General features: G+C 39.5%; 1 protein-coding gene across 4 annotated transcripts in view; it reads left to right on the top strand.

The window, feature by feature from the left end:
* Positions 1-15843, top strand: part of plcb1 (phospholipase C beta 1) — a 954845-nt gene that overhangs the window by 798174 nt on the left and 140828 nt on the right. For all 4 annotated transcript variants that reach the window (XM_072265525.1, XM_072265524.1, XM_072265527.1 and 1 more), the window contains 2 exons: positions 2585-2655; positions 10786-10882. In XM_072265525.1, coding sequence (XP_072121626.1) covers positions 2585-2655; positions 10786-10882 — 168 coding nt within the window. The remainder of the gene's footprint in view (positions 1-2584; positions 2656-10785; positions 10883-15843) is intronic.

Below are 15843 nucleotides of genomic sequence, written 5' to 3'. Positions count from 1 at the left end.
ATGTTCCTTGGTGGTCAGTATTCTAATGCTGTGTGCCTCACTAGTTGACCAGTGAGAGCGTGAAGGGAGTCAGCTGAGGCCCAAAATGAAGTTTGGTAGAACAATTCATAACTGCCCAAGCACACATTGGCATCTCACAGTAAAACTTACAACTCCCACACCCCTCCTTTACATTGCCCTTTGACCTATTCACTGAGGTTCCACAGCCCTTAACACTGTTGGCTAACAAAGATCTATTAACTACATCATGAACTTGGACTAATTTTATGTTTTGCTCTGCATTTTCCTCCGAGTATCTTCCTGGGGTATATTTCCTAGAATCTCATGGGTACTAATCTGTTTGCTTTAAATACATAGACCATTTGATTAAAATAGCAGAGGGAGGAATGTAATGCAAAGATTCCATACCAAAGTGAACATGGCTTATGTGAGAGCTCATGGTTGAAGTGCCACTGTTTCATGACAAGCTGATAGGCTGAGGAAATTAATTAAGAATTAATTTATTATTAGTAACAACTTGAGTTCCATGACGAATTTGTCAATCCAGTCTCCAGGCTGAAATATAAGCACTCCTTGATACACTGAAGAGGTCTATCAGAAAAAGGAGGCATCAATAATCTTTGAAATCAACTGTAAGTTCCTTCGCAGAGATGGATGTGCACAGAAGCCAGGGCTGAAAGGGCTCGAGGTTGAGTATGATTTATTGAAGAGAAGCAAAATGACACGTCTGTTCAGACATTGTTTGCTGTCACAGTCCTAGCAGCATGCTAGTGCTTCCCAGTAGTCACTCTGTTTTCTTACCTTTTCCTGTTATCAATCATGTTTAATAATAACAATGTGTTTATATTGAACCCTCAATGCAGAAAAATGTAGGCAGTTCACACTGATCAAAATAAGACCTCTAGCTGAATAAGGAGAAGTTAGAAAAGCAAAAAAAAAACAACTGTAAACGCTGGAAATCTGAAGTAGCAGCAGAAAAATGCTGTAAATACGTAGCAGGTCAGGCAGCATTTGTGAAGAAAGAAACTGTGTCAGCATATTAAATTGAAGACTTAAATCAGTACTGTTCATTTTTGATCAAGAAATCATCAAACTGAAAGATTACCCACATTTCTTTTTTCATAGGTTCTGCCTTACCTGTTTAATATTTCCATCAATTTTAATTTTACTTAAGGAAGGGATTCCCAGCCCTTTTTATGCCATAGACCCCTACCAATAACCAAGGGTTCCGTGGACCCCAGATTGGGAACCCATGATTTAAAGAGGCATTAGCACAGCTACCCAAATGCTTTGGATAGGTTTTACGAAGTAATTTTAAGGTGGAAAGAAACACGGTGAAGAAGTTCCTAGAATTAAGGGCTTTCTTGTATAAAGGAGACATTGAGAGGCAGTAAGCAAATTAGAGGAGCGCAGATAGAAGGTCAGGAGGAAATTCCAAAGGTCTTAGAGGAATGGACACAAAAACATAGGGGTTTGAAAACATTTGATTATTTTCAACTGGAATAGTTACAAGTTAGCAAGCATGGGCTGATAGGTCCAGAGGACAATCTGAATTACGACATAGGCAGCAGAGCTTTAAAAGACATCTATCTTTTGAAATATTCAAGCCTCAAGGTATCAAAGGCATGATGCAGGGAGTCACTGATGGAATTTATTGATGGAAACCTGAGGTAAAAGTGCAGGAGGTAGAAGAGAAACCCATGCAAATTATTCTCTTTTTTTTCAAATAATTGAGAATGGAACAAGGAGGGTTCAAACCTAGCCAACAAGGCAGCAGTGGTGGGGTGTTGAGGAGGATGATATGGTTGATTTTGACAAGGAGGCCAGATTACCTCACACATTATTATGTTGTGTCATCATGACATTGATTAGGATTCTTTCAGAACTGTGGCAGGGATGGAAACCAAATTGGAGGGATTCAGTCAAGGAGTTCTAGGTAATACGGACAGCACTTAGGAGTATAGAACACATTAGGGCTTTTGGGTGACTGCAGATGGGACAGTCAACTTCTAAGTATCAAAGTTTGGCTCTTTGAGCAAGGCACAATAATAGATACCCTCTAAAAACAACCCTCAGCTTTTGTGAGAACAAAGAGACACATCTCCTGAAATATCCAGTTATCAAGCTATTGACTCCTTTATCTTAAATTTCCTTATTTAAGGGGAGATACAGATAGCCGGGATATCACCAAGGAAAATAAAGCAAACCTGAAAATTTAGGTAGACCTAACCCCTTCACCAGCCATTCCTCCAAGAAAGAAGTGCTCAACTGGTGACTTGAAAGTAAAATTTCTGCACGGATATGGAGATCTTAGGGAAAAGAAATTGACCGCTCCCATGAACTCCTAAGTCTCGCTAACGTTCTTTCTAAGGATATTTGCTTAAGTAACCTCTGTTTGATGCAGTCTGTCACCTGAAACAAGCATCTATGTAATTACTGCACAACCTGATGAAGCCATGGAGCAGGCTTAACCTAAACTTAACTCTCAATTAGTGTATCAACAAACCAAAAATATTAACACAATTCAGTTTGTTTTTGCCTCACCAGAAGTAATATCCTGTTGATTATTATTATATGACTGCAGGAGAAGGAGATGCAGAGAGTGAAGATGAAGATGATGATGATGAAGATTCCAAAAAATCTTCAATGGATGAGGTAGGCAACTGTATTACTTTGTGGTATCTGTGCAGTGCTTGATTTCTGGTAAAGCAAATTCTGCTAAAAGATGAAATCGTTTCTAGAATCCTTATTTTGGAAAGGTGTCCAAGTCAAATGCTTGGAATCATTTCCAGTTTAATATATTACTTGAAGCAAGACTCTGGGGCATTTCCACACAGGTTCTTTGAAATCAACTTTGAAAACACCGTGGTGTATTCCCTACCTCTGAGCCCACCACTTAAGGCCTTCAGAAATATATTTATCCTGATATTTTGGATCTCTGCAGCCGTGTTCAATGCACTATCTTTTTGCATGGGTCATTAAACCAGAAGTTTAATCTCCCAAGTGAATTTCCAAGGTTTCATTTAGCAATCGAAGAAAAGTAAGAGTCTTGGTGTGACCTTTATTCTTTTTCATTCCAAATCATTTAGAATTAAAGCACTTAGTTGTCTCTATTATTTATGTGGGCTTGTATTGCAATAAAAATGGGAAATGCTGGAAATAGTTCATGCATACAGGAAACATCAGTGAGAATGGAACAGAGTTAATATTTCAAGTCATTTACTATTCATTGGGATATAGAAAAAATACAGTTTACAGTTTGCATAGAAAAGGCAAAGGGATGGAAAAAAAATCAGAAGGAAGATCTGTAGTTGGGTGGAAATGAAGAAAGATTGAATGACATAAGAGATAATGCTGCTGGTAGAATAATGAATGACAAGGCTATGTTAAGGGGTGGTGTATATAAGGGGAAGACATCTGAAGCTCCAGAGAAGGAATGTGAAAGCAAAACTGAATGCTATGCAATCTGAAGTACAGGACGGAATAGGCAGGTCATCTGTAATTGTTGATTTCAATGAGGAATTTGGAAGGATGTATCTAGTTTACATGGAACATGAAATGTTGTCCATCTAGCTTGCTTTGAGTTTCGTTGGAACATGGTTGATTGGCTTCCCCTATGTAAAGGAGACCAAATGACGATTATCAATTGCAGTTTGTTGAATTGGAAGAAGTGCAAATGAACAACTTCTTTACCTGGTAGAAATGTTTGGGTCTTTGGACAATGGGAAGAGAGCAGGTGTCTCTTAGCATCTTCTAAGTTGCATGGAAGGATGCCATAAGAAGGGGCTTAAGACCTGGTGGAAGTGGGAAAGTGAACCAGAGTTTTGTGGAGGGAATGGTCTCGTTAAATGCAGAAAGGGATGGGGAAGTTGTGGCTGGTGGTATCATTGTATTGGGTGAGTGGGATATTACAGAGGGTGATCTTTTCAAAATGGAGAGTTGCAATTAAACGGTGAAGATATGGTAAACCCGTTCCTGATTCTTAGTGGGACAAGAGAGAATAAATGCAGTATTGCAAGAAATAGAACAGAAAGGGTTGACATACCCTGTCAACCTCAGCAGAGGAAAAAAGGGAGATATTTTGGAAAAGCACTGATATGAAAGGTGGCACCATCTGAAAGGAGCAATGAAAATAGGCAAATTGGAAAAATGAAATGGATCATCCCTTAAAGGAAGAAGGTGCAGGTGTGAATGTGGTCAAAATAGTGCTGGGAGTTCATTGATTTGTAGTAGATATTGGTGAGCAACTTGTCCTGAAACAGAGGAAGAAGCAGAGAAAGAGAAGGGAAAAGCCTGAGGTGAATGTGGGAAAGGGCTTGCTAACTTACAGTTGCCTGCCATTTTAATTCTGCATCTCAGTCCCACTCTAACCTCTATGTCTTTGGGCTCCCACATTATTCTGATGAACCTAGACATAATGTTTAGTCAAAGAATATCTCACTTCAGAAAAGCACAATGCCACGTGTGAAACTTAACTCCTATTTACAAGTTCATCAGATAAACCATTTGCCCTTCACCACCATCTGTCTGCTGACACCATGGTCTCTCCCTGTCTCCAACCAACCACTGACCTTCTGTTCTCTCTGCACCTCCCTATTTCTCTGAAATCTAAGACTTATTTTATCTATGACTTTTCCCCAGTTCTGGTGAAAGATCATCACCTTGAAATGTTAACTCTGTTTCCCTCTCCACACATGTTTGCTGATCTGCTTGGTATGTCCAATGTTTGTTTGCTTCATTTCTCCAGGTAACTGCTTGCTCAATGTTATAAGAATGTCTCACTTTTGTCAGTTTTGCCGGGATGTCTTACACAAGTGGCCAAGTGGTTAAGGCATTGGACTAGCGACCTGAAGGTCGTGAGTTCGAGCCCCAGCCGAGGCAACGTGTGTTGTGTCCTTGAGCAAGGCACTTAATCACACATTGCTGTGCGACGACACTGGTGCCAAGCTGTATGGGTCCTAATGCCCTTCCCTTGGACAACATTGGTGTCATGGAGAGGGGAGACTTGCAGTATGGGCAACTGCTGGTCTTCCATACAACCTTGCCCAGGCCTGCACCCTGGAGAACGAAGACTTTCCAGGCGCAGATCCATGGTCTCGCAAGACTAATGGATGCCTTTACTTACACCAGAACGGAGACCAGTAAAGTTGGAGTTAATGAGTGGACTGTGATCAGGGTCTGGAAAGAGGCTGTGTAAACATCAGAATCAGGTGGAATTGGGAGGTCTGTTGTTTAAACATAGTGATTGTAACTGACTTCACCGCCTCCTTTTGCAATGAGTTTGAGCTACCAACCACTATGTGTGTAAAGCTGCAGGTAGGTTCATTGACCAGTACATGGCCCCTAGTGCATAGGTGGGTGGTAGATTCTGTGGGAAGTCAATGAGAATGTGATTCCTCGGTGAGCTGGCTTAGATTTGATGGGCTAAATGCCCTTTTATTTTACGTCCAAAGAAAATTTGTGAATAATTGTGGAAAAGGGAGTGCAGAATTGGTAGAGTGTAAGAGGAAGAGTGCTTCCAAGGCTTCATATATTTCCAGGAAAACATGGGGCTGTTCGCACTAAGCTTTCTCCTAACACCCTGTATAATTGTCCTTGGCACATAACTGTTTGAACATATTTTATATTCCATTTTATCTGGTGCAGGTAATATATTTGATATTCAATTTCAGAACTGTTCAGAATAAGTAAGTATTACTTGAGAGTCACAATGCACTTTCTGAAAAATAAAACTGAGAACACTTAAATGGGTTTTGCAAATGTTGAGTCTAATTCACTTTAAGTCTCAAATTTATGGATTATAAATTTATCACCTACTGTGTAAGCAATTAACAGTAATTAAAATAAATGTATTTCTGGAAATCATTCATTATTCCTTTGGAATTTATTATCGCATACTGATTGTACAAAAACATCAAAGAAAATTAAGATCACCTTTAACCAAATCATGATTGGGACTTAATTGGATTATTTAAATACATTTGTGGCATGTCTGATATTTTATGTCTGCAGCAGGACATGAGGTATATACATGAACCTTCATTAGTAGTTACAGCACAAACTGTGCAGAGAGCAAAGTATCCATAGAATAAAATAGATAGGGCTACAAAATTCAGAGACAAACATTTGTCCCATACTTTTTAAATTAGATGTAATATTTAAATAAAAAAGGCACTTATCAAAAAGTATTAGGTTTTCATTTTCTTTGCTTGGAGAGTGAATAAACTTTAGTGCTTGTCTAATACAGATACAGATTTGATGAAGTTTTACATAATGCTGTTCTTTAGCTTATAAATAAAAAAACTGCACAGTACTCTTTCATATAGTAACTGATCTTTTGTCTTTGCATTGTTTGATGAAAATGAAAACAAATTCCATTTATATCACCTATTTCAGCATTTCATAGAAATATAATTGGGCAGAGAATGGATAGCAGGACAGGGAAAGACACTCAGAATGGAATAAGTTGTCCAAAGAAGTCAAATTCATGCAAACTGTAATTTTTAATAAAAGTTTGCATAGAATTTTCACATCTTGTTGCAGAATATGAAACATAAAATATGCTAGAAATATATTACATTATGCACTGAATGCCTCTGTATAGGTTGATAAAATAAAATCACAACTCCCAGGGATGATTTTTTTTACCTCCAACATGTGATAATACGTGCCAAAGATTAATAGTGGTTTTAAGAAATACTATATTCAGTTTACTGACAGGAATGTTGATAACTATTGGTGAGAATATAGTGCACCATAAGGTGAATGAGAATTGAATGTGTTTTACTGTTTGTTTAGACTGGTGCTGTTCTCAGTTTCTTACATGGATTTGCACTTTTTGATGTGAGTGGGTTTGCTGACCACAAAGTTCTAAACTCAAGTCCTATTGGATATAAATAGCCATGAGCACTCTCACTAAAGGGAGATTATACTGAAACCACCCAATCTTCAAAGACTAGTTACCTTCCCTGTTTATTCTCCATGATGACGTTAGCTGCCAATGCCCACTAGTTGAGTGGTGAGTCACCCCTCCCTACCAAGAGGAAGATGGTTCCAACTAACAAAACACAGTTCATTTATTTTCAGTGATACACATTTAAATCGAAACAACATTCTTAAAATACATTTAAAACTCACAGAGGAGTTCTATCTTAAACATTTCCAAATTACAAACTATTTCTTAAACACAAAGCACAAAGCGTTTCTTAAGCATTAAGGATTTCTCAAACACAAAGGAATACTAAAACACAGGCACAAATCTTATAAGCTAAAAAGATGTGCCATGATGCAGACAAATGAATCACCCAGCGCAGAAACCAAAGCTGGAGAAATGTATTCTCATTCACCCTGTATTTCTTTCAGGTTTATTAATGTTCTTTACCCTATTCCTAATAAGCCTGAATGCTCTCTTTATTTATAGCCTTTTTCTCCCACTTGAGTGACTTCACAAGCATATGATATTTCATCAGATATACTTTTAACACAAATAGTTTAAAAGCATTTTTGGAGGCATAGACATTTTAATGTTCATAGTTCACAAATAATGCTGTGAAGCTAACTTAAAACTCTCAACTATAAACATATCAGTTTTTGATATTATCTATCTTTTCTGCATACTTCCTTCAACTAAACAACTTCAGAGTAAGCTTGTCTGTTTGAAACAACTCATTGTCGTATACTCTACTCTTGAGCAATAATAAAGCAGGTGTAGTGAGCTAGCATCTGCTTTCACAGCCAGAGCATATACAAAATACAGAGCTTGTTTGCTTTAACTTCAGGCTGATTATTGCTTTCCACTTACATTTTAACAACTCATGACTGACTTCCACTTATGACCAGAAATTAACAATATATTGTTAGAAGTTTACTTATATTGTTTTTGAATTGGCAACTGCTGTTTAGCAAGCAAAATTAGCAAACATGAGACAAGCAAATATTGGTCATAACTGTAACTACCAGGTTATAAATAGATTTTTTTCTGAACAATTCTGAAACCAAAGAAAAATAAACAAATCAACATATTTTATGCAGAGCCATGTAAGCGAAGGTGAAGATGAACAGGTGAAAACGTAGAGGAGACAGTTCAAGAGGTCAGGACTCAAGAAACTGAACCACCAGTGGTGAAAAACAAACAAGACGCTTGCCATTTAAGAGCAGCCAGTTAAAAGTGGCAAAATTAAGAGACGTGGAGAGATTGTGAATGTACTTAAACACAGAAGAAATTTTTAAACAAGATTTTGGAAAAAAAACATCAACCAATGTAGGTCGAGGCCAAAGGGTAAAAATGGTGAAATTTATTCTCACCTGGAACATGGTATATTATGTCCCAAAAGAGGGTCACTGGAATTCTTTTTGTGTTCTTCAGCTGCTGCAAACATATTCCTGATAAGCAAAGAAAATAAAGGGGAAATTTGTCTCTTAGCAACATTCACAGATCCTGACATCCCAGTAACTTATCATGCCAGCTCTGAAAAGGCAGAGGTAATGGGCTCTAGTCCCATGCCAGAGCAGAACAATCTGGACAGATACTCTAATATCTGTCTGATATATGGGGATACAAATTGACAATAAACTGGACTGGTCAAAGAACACTGAGGCTGTCTACAAGAAGGGTCAGAGCCGCCCCTATTCCCTGAGGAGACTGAGGTCCTTTAACACCTGCCGGACGATGCTGAGGATGTTCTACGAGTCTGTGGTGGCCAGTGCTATCATGTTTGCTGCTGTGTGCTGGGGCAGCAGGCTGAGGGTAGCAGACACCAACAGAATCAACAAACTCATTCATAAGGCCAGTGATGTTGTGGGGATGGAACTGGACTCTCTGACGGTGGTGTCTGAAAAGAGGATGTTGTCTAAGTTGCATGCCATCTTGGACAATGTCTCCCATCCACTACATAATGTACTAGTTGGGCACAGGAGTACATTCAGCCAGAGACTCATTCCACCGAGATGCAGCACAGAGCGTCATAGGAAGTCATTCCTGCCTGTGGCCATCAAACTTTACAACTCCTCCCTTGGAGGGTCAGACATCCTGAGCCAATAGGCTGGTCCTGGACTTATTTCCTGGCATAATTTACATATTACTATTTAACTATTTATGGTTTTATTACTATTTATTATTTATGGTGCAACTGTAACGAAAACCAATTTCCCCCGGGATCAAGAAAGTATGACTATGACTAATACTGTATCAAGGGAATGATTGCTGAACACATTGTTCATCAAGTGAAATGTTTAAACCAAACTCTATCTCATTCTCTCAGGTAAATGTAAGGTTCCACGGCACTATGTCTAGGAAAGCAGCAGTGGTATCCGCATTGACTTGTAAGGCTGATCAACACCTCCACCCACTAACCCCCCCCCCACTCCCCCACACCCCCAACCGCCATTACTTTATCATTTCCTGTCAGTCACCTTATGTGCAGGCACTCCTGTGCCTAGCATCAGTTTATAGACACACAATCAATCTCTGCATATAACCTATCTTTATATATTTATATTTATTGTATTTTTCATTGTTATTGTGTTCCTATGTGCTGCATTGGACGCGCAGTCATAATTATTTTGTTCTCCCTTACACTTCTCTACTGGGAATAACATTGATCAATCTTGAGTCTTGACAATCTTAAGATATTTACCCTTCAGTCAACATCATAAAGAAATAGATAAGCACATGCTTTGCTACAGATTCTTGTTTTAGAATGTTGCCAAATTTCCTACAATACAGCAACGAGTACAACTTAAATGCACTTCATCAGCTGTTAAGTATTTTGGAATGCCACGACATTGTGAAATATGCTATATACGTTCAGTTGACAGAGGCCACAGAATTAGTTACAGATAGTTAAGTTCATTTCAAGCTACCCCCATGTTGGCCAAGACACTAGTAATACCTCTTTTGCTCTTTTTCAAAATACTGCCTTGATATTTTCCACCTCATGCACACCCAGCCCAGACAAATCCCAGGATTAATATCTCATTCAGGAAATGGCACTTTCATTAGTGCACAACTTTCTCAGAACTGCATGTATGTGTAGCCAAGAATTTATTCTAATTCTGATGTGTAACATGAACACAATCTTCTGAGTGTGAAACCAGAACGGTACCAATTCTGGATGATGTTGACTCTGTTGCTGAGATAAGTACTAAAATAATTTAAGCTCCTTCCTCTGTGCCTTCAGCTTAAGAAGATGTGCTTGACCTTTGCTCTGTTCTTATTCAGTGCAGGAAAATAGAGAACAAATTTATACTGCACATCCCCTTACTTGTGGAGATTGGTCAAACCTAGCAACTGGAAGTTAGCAATATTTCCAATTTCCCCCGGGATCAATAAAGTATGACTATGACTTCTTTATCTGCTGCTGCCTCAGAAAATGTTCCTTCACAAGACTGATATCATTGGAAATAAAACACAGTGCAGTAAAAATTTGTTCCTTGTTGCGAAAACTGTCCAATCTTGCAATGTTTGCATGTTGTATTCCATTTCAAAACTTTGAATCATGGAGATGTAAACACTGACCTTGGTCCACCATGTCTACACCAACCAAGAATTACCTATTTATTCTCATTCCAAATACATGATCAATTGTTCTATGCCTTGCCGATTCAAGTAGTTTCCTAGATACTTGAATGGTTGCATTGACTTAAATAGGGAGAAAAAATTGTGCCAGAGTCTAATGCACACCTGTTGCTACATTGCGCATTTGGGGTCATGATTAGTAATAAATTTCTATTGCACACGTACTCCAGCTACAGAGTTCTAACATTTTGCTAACTTTTATATTGTAGGGAACTGCTGGCTGTGAAGCAAACGCCACAGAGGAAATGTCCAATCTGGTTACCTACATTCAACCTGTAAAGTTTGAATCCTTTGAAGTGGCTAAGAGTGAGTGGCTTCTTATTTGTCACATTGCGCTGTACTGAATATGATAACTTTTTGCTGTCATTATAAGATTTATCCTGCAACCAAAAGTAGCCCGTAGGTATTCAAAGGCTTTCACTGGAAAATGTGCTGTTAAAGGATGTGAATTTAAGAGGAAGGTAAATAAATATGAGAGTGAGAAAGAATGTGTGTGTACAGCTGATGCAGAGGAAGGAATTAAGCCTGCCTGGAGCATAAATAGCCTGCTCTTGTCTTGCAGAATCCTCCATGCAACAAAAGTCTGTACATTTCCTGACTGTGACCATCTGTAGAGCTCCCAGCTGATGCATCATTCAGAATGTTGTAGTGCACTCAAAGCTTCTGCAGCAGATTGACAACAGAAGTCAAATTCACGTTTTTCTTTTAGAATTTACTTACACGTCACAAACTTTCTCTCTTTCAATTTGTTACTGAGTCATCAAATCTTCTTTGCTAGTTCTGTTTTGGTTAGTGACAGCCACTATTTTCATGGGGCTCTGTTGACAGCCAAACTGAGGACACTGTGAAAAGCCGCATATTTGAGCTTCAAAGAGGTTGTAAATGAAACATCTATCCTTCTGGTTGCATTTGCTCCAGGAAGTTCTTCTTCAGCGGCATTAATTCATTGCGCCGTTAACTACTTAATGGAGAGAAAGGTTGTTTACTTTGGAAATTGTTGAAATGATATTTTGGAAGTTAAGTAAAGTTGATCAGTCATTCTGTCATGCTTGTCAGCCATCTATGCTCTCTTGTGACATGTCAGCTGTTTGGTCCTAATATCTGTTTTGTTAAAGGAAAGCAGGGTGGAAAAGGCTCTCACAATCAAATGGCACCAATGTTGCTGAGAAAGGAGAGCACTGTTACTGAGGGTAAATTGGATGGATACCAGGTCAGGTGGCAGTAGTGCTTTGAATGGAAGGGAGGGGCTATGCTGAGAGTTGTGCTTGACACAGTCAGGTGTCAGGAGAGGGTGCTTGCTCTATATGGGTGTTGGACCAGTCAGGAATGGCACTGGTCAGGGTGAAGGAAGCTTGCTATGGGCTGGAGAGAACACTTTTCTTGTTGAACTGGAGCATCTGGAGAAGGTGCAACATAGCGAGAGAAGAACAGGGAGCAAGCAATGACTGTCAGTTGAATGAAGGAGAAAGTAAATTGCTGGCGTGAATAAAAAAACACAGGAGATATGAGAATAATGGGAATTTTCCTTTTAATTTACGACCTAATTTGGGGCAAAAAGTGGAGTAAGCTTCTGGAACACATTGAATAAGATGCTTGATTATCATGCCAAACAAGTCCGAGTTCCCTTTAATGTCTACTCAGGGTTATCTCTGATTCATGTAACTGGTGTACTTCCATCAAATTTTGCCCCCATGTAATTGACACCAGGAAGTGCAAGAAAGTATCTTTGGTAAACTGCTTCTGAAAGCTGATGTTGTATTGTCCATAGAGAGACTTATTTGGTACTTGACGATTTGAATCAAAACTTATGCAGTTATTTTTTTTAAAAAGTATTAATTTAAGTTTTTTACAGTTAATTTTATTTAACACTGGACAAGTATCATGTTTGCGTTTAAGATGTATGTTTACTGAAAGGAGAAATTTAATTCTTATACTTTGCAGAAGAGATTGTCACTTTCAGAGAGATTAGAAACAGAGATGTTTGAATCAGCAGTCATAGAAAGTCTCTTTCCCTTTGTTCATCTCTTTTCTGGTCCAGCGGCTGCAAAATTAGGCCTTAATGAACATCAGGACTTCAGAAGCAATGCTTGCCTCTCCCCTCATACCAGCCTTGGTTTGGTGGAAAAATCTTGCCAAACTTTTAGGCAACTTGCTGGTAGCGTAGTGGCATCAGTGCTGGACTTTGGGACGAAGAGTCAGCTGGCTCCCCTGCATGCTTTCCATCCATGCTGGGTTACGAGCTGGTGATCTCTTTGGAAACTCACCCGGCAGAAGGCAATGGCAAACCACTGCTGTAACTTGCCTCGTACGCAGTTCCCACTACGTCAGAGAGGCATGGAGGGAAATCGCTAACCGGAGAAACTCCGGATGCGACATACCTTTCCTTCCTTTCCAGTGGAAAAGTATAACTGAGTGCACCAATCAGGTCCATTCTGGATGAACATTCTCTGCTAAACTGGCCCTAAAACATCAGCAGATATGATGAGAGGGTGTGACGCATGTTATATTAGCTTTGAAGGCAAGCTGATAATGAAGTGTATCTTACTGATCCTGGTGGCTCAGAAGGGTAACTTCAGTATTCAGCTGCTGCCAGTTATCTGACTCAGCACCATCTTTGAGTGAGCACCATCATTAACATGAGAAAATAACCTATCTGATCTTACACCACTCTCACTTGATGTTAGTACAGCCTCCATTATAGATTCCAGAGTTGGGCTTAACTGCAAATTCTTTTTTTTGCATGCTTGGTGCTTTTATTTGTGCTTTATGTTCATAATTGATTCTTTCATTTTTATAAAAGTACTTCTATATTTTTAATCTTTAAATATTAATTATTTATGAGTATCAGAGAGAGACTGTCAATGAGCAATGCCAATACGGTGCCCAAGGCAGAGTTGCCTCAGAGACCTCACGGACAGCTGTTGCTATGGCCTCATGATAGTGGAAAGTTTCGAGTAATCTGCTTTCTTGTTAAAGTGCTGAATATTATTTAGTAATTTTTAGCTTGTTGAAATTTTTGCATTTTCCTAGAATGAATGGGCTATCCTATCTTTTGAGATACATTTTGCAGTAAGTCCCATCTGACTAGCTTTCACAGAAAATACATCTTACTGGGTAATTTTCTGTTGCTTTGAGTATAATTTTCATGTGTATTCAATGTTCAGTGTAGCTGCAAGATCATTAAAACAATATTTCACAATTATTTAGAATATGCATATGCCTATGGTCGGATATTTCAAACAGCTCTGTTAGTAGAAATCCTTTTCCGTTAATTAAATTTAATAATTTACTCTCCTCCTTCTCCCCATCCATTGATTGTTTGAGAAAAACATACCTTTAATGTTGAATCTTTGCAGCCTCACCTTATTGTAGTGTATGTAAAATGAAAGACATATGACTTCTGGCATGAGGCAGTAAAATCAATTTTAAAAGACAGTTGTACTTTGTTGACAGAAGCATGGTATTAGTACATTTTATCTTCCCTTTAAACACATGAGTTGTGGGACAAACAAAAGTTCACATGTTCGAGCTGAGTTAATTTTCTTGTTAAGACCAGTAGATATAGGAGCAGAATTAGGCCATTTGGTCCATCACATTTGCTCCTCCATCTGATTGTGGCTGATTTATTTTTCCCTCTCACCCTCTCAATCCATTATCCTGCCTTCTTCCCGTAACCTTTGACACCATTACTAATGAAGAATCTATCGACCTCAGCTTTAAATATACCCCCCCACCAGAGGTGCTACCCCTCCCTGTCCACCTTTGGTCCCCACCTGGCACTCAGCTCTCACCTGTGGCTCCCCGTAGCTGTTTGCATGTGACAGCGGCCACACCCCGGGCAACAGCTCGACAAGCCGGCTAAACCAGGTGAGGGTAGCCGACGGGTCTCAAACCCTCGGTGAGATAGGGAGTTGTCTATCCCAGCATGTGAAGACAGACTCCGGCGGATTGAGTGGATGAGACCAATGGAAGGTCCAACGGTCAAGAAGGCGGTCTCTGCAAGCGTCGTGGAACGTGTAGAGCAGGACAAGACACAGAAGACGTCCTGGTCATCCACTGCGCGTAGTCCCATCTCCAGCCGTCTAGACTCTGTCTTGCCACTGGATCCAGATGGGAATTGTGAAGAGAGAGTGAGGCTGACGCTGCGCAACTCTCCCTCACTTAAATCCAAATCACGCGCTAGTCTCGACACCATCATTATGGTGTCGAGGTCTTCATCGACGTCAGCGATGGACGAACAACAACAAACATATCCAATGATTTGATCTCCACAGCTACCTGTGACAATGAATTTCACAGATTCGCCATTCTCTGGTAAAAGAAACTCCTCCTCATCTCTGTTCTAAAGGAAAATCTATTCATTCTGAAGTTATGCCTTCTGGTCCAAGACATGTACACTACTGGAAACATCCTCTCCATATCCACTCTATCCAATGCTTTCAGAATTTGGTAAGTTTCAATAAGACTTTTCTCAACCCCCTGTTCAGTGAGTATAGCCCAGAGCCTTCAAACTCTCCTCATTTGTGAATTCTTTCATCATTCTCATAAACCTCCTTTGGACTCCCTCCAATACTAGGACATCCTTTCTTAGATATGTGGTCCTAAACTGCTGACAGTCCTGCAAATGTGGTCAAGCCAATGGCTTATATAGCCTCAGCATTACACCTTTGCTTTTATATTCCAGTCCTCTTGAAATGAATGCTAACATTACAATTGCCTTCCTTACTACCAACTCAATCTACAAGTTAACCATCAGGGAATTCTGTACTAAAACTCCCAAGTCTCTTTGCACCTCTGATTTCAGAATTCTCTCCCCATTTCTTATTGTGAGAGTAGCACAGTGATGCATCTCACATAAAGACTATTGAGAGGCCAACAGCTTTTGTAATTAAGTGAAAGAAGATTGTGATTCATTGTACATTCATTCAGAATAAGGGAATTGCTAAAACCAGAGGACACAGCCTCAGAATGGAGGGGCGTCCTTTTAGAATGGAGATGAAGAGGAATTTCTTTAGCCAGAGAGTGGTGAATCTGTGGAATTTTTTGTCACAGGCAGCTGTGGAGGTCTAGTCTTTATGTATATTTAAGGCAGAGGTTGATAGATTTGTGATTGGTCAGAGCAGGAAGGGATACAGGGAGAAGACAAGGGATTGGGGCTGAGAGGAAAATTGGATCAGCCATGATGAAATGGCAGAGCAGATTCGATGAGCCAAATGATGTAATTCTGCTCCTATGCTTATGGTCTTAAAGAATTGTCTCTTGAATTC

This window comes from Mobula birostris, chromosome 8, assembly GCF_030028105.1.
Source record: "Mobula birostris isolate sMobBir1 chromosome 8, sMobBir1.hap1, whole genome shotgun sequence".
Lineage (NCBI taxonomy): Eukaryota > Metazoa > Chordata > Chondrichthyes > Myliobatiformes > Myliobatidae > Mobula > Mobula birostris.
The sequence above is the reverse complement of the archived record's forward strand: the minus strand, read 5'-3'. Positions and strand labels throughout refer to the sequence as shown.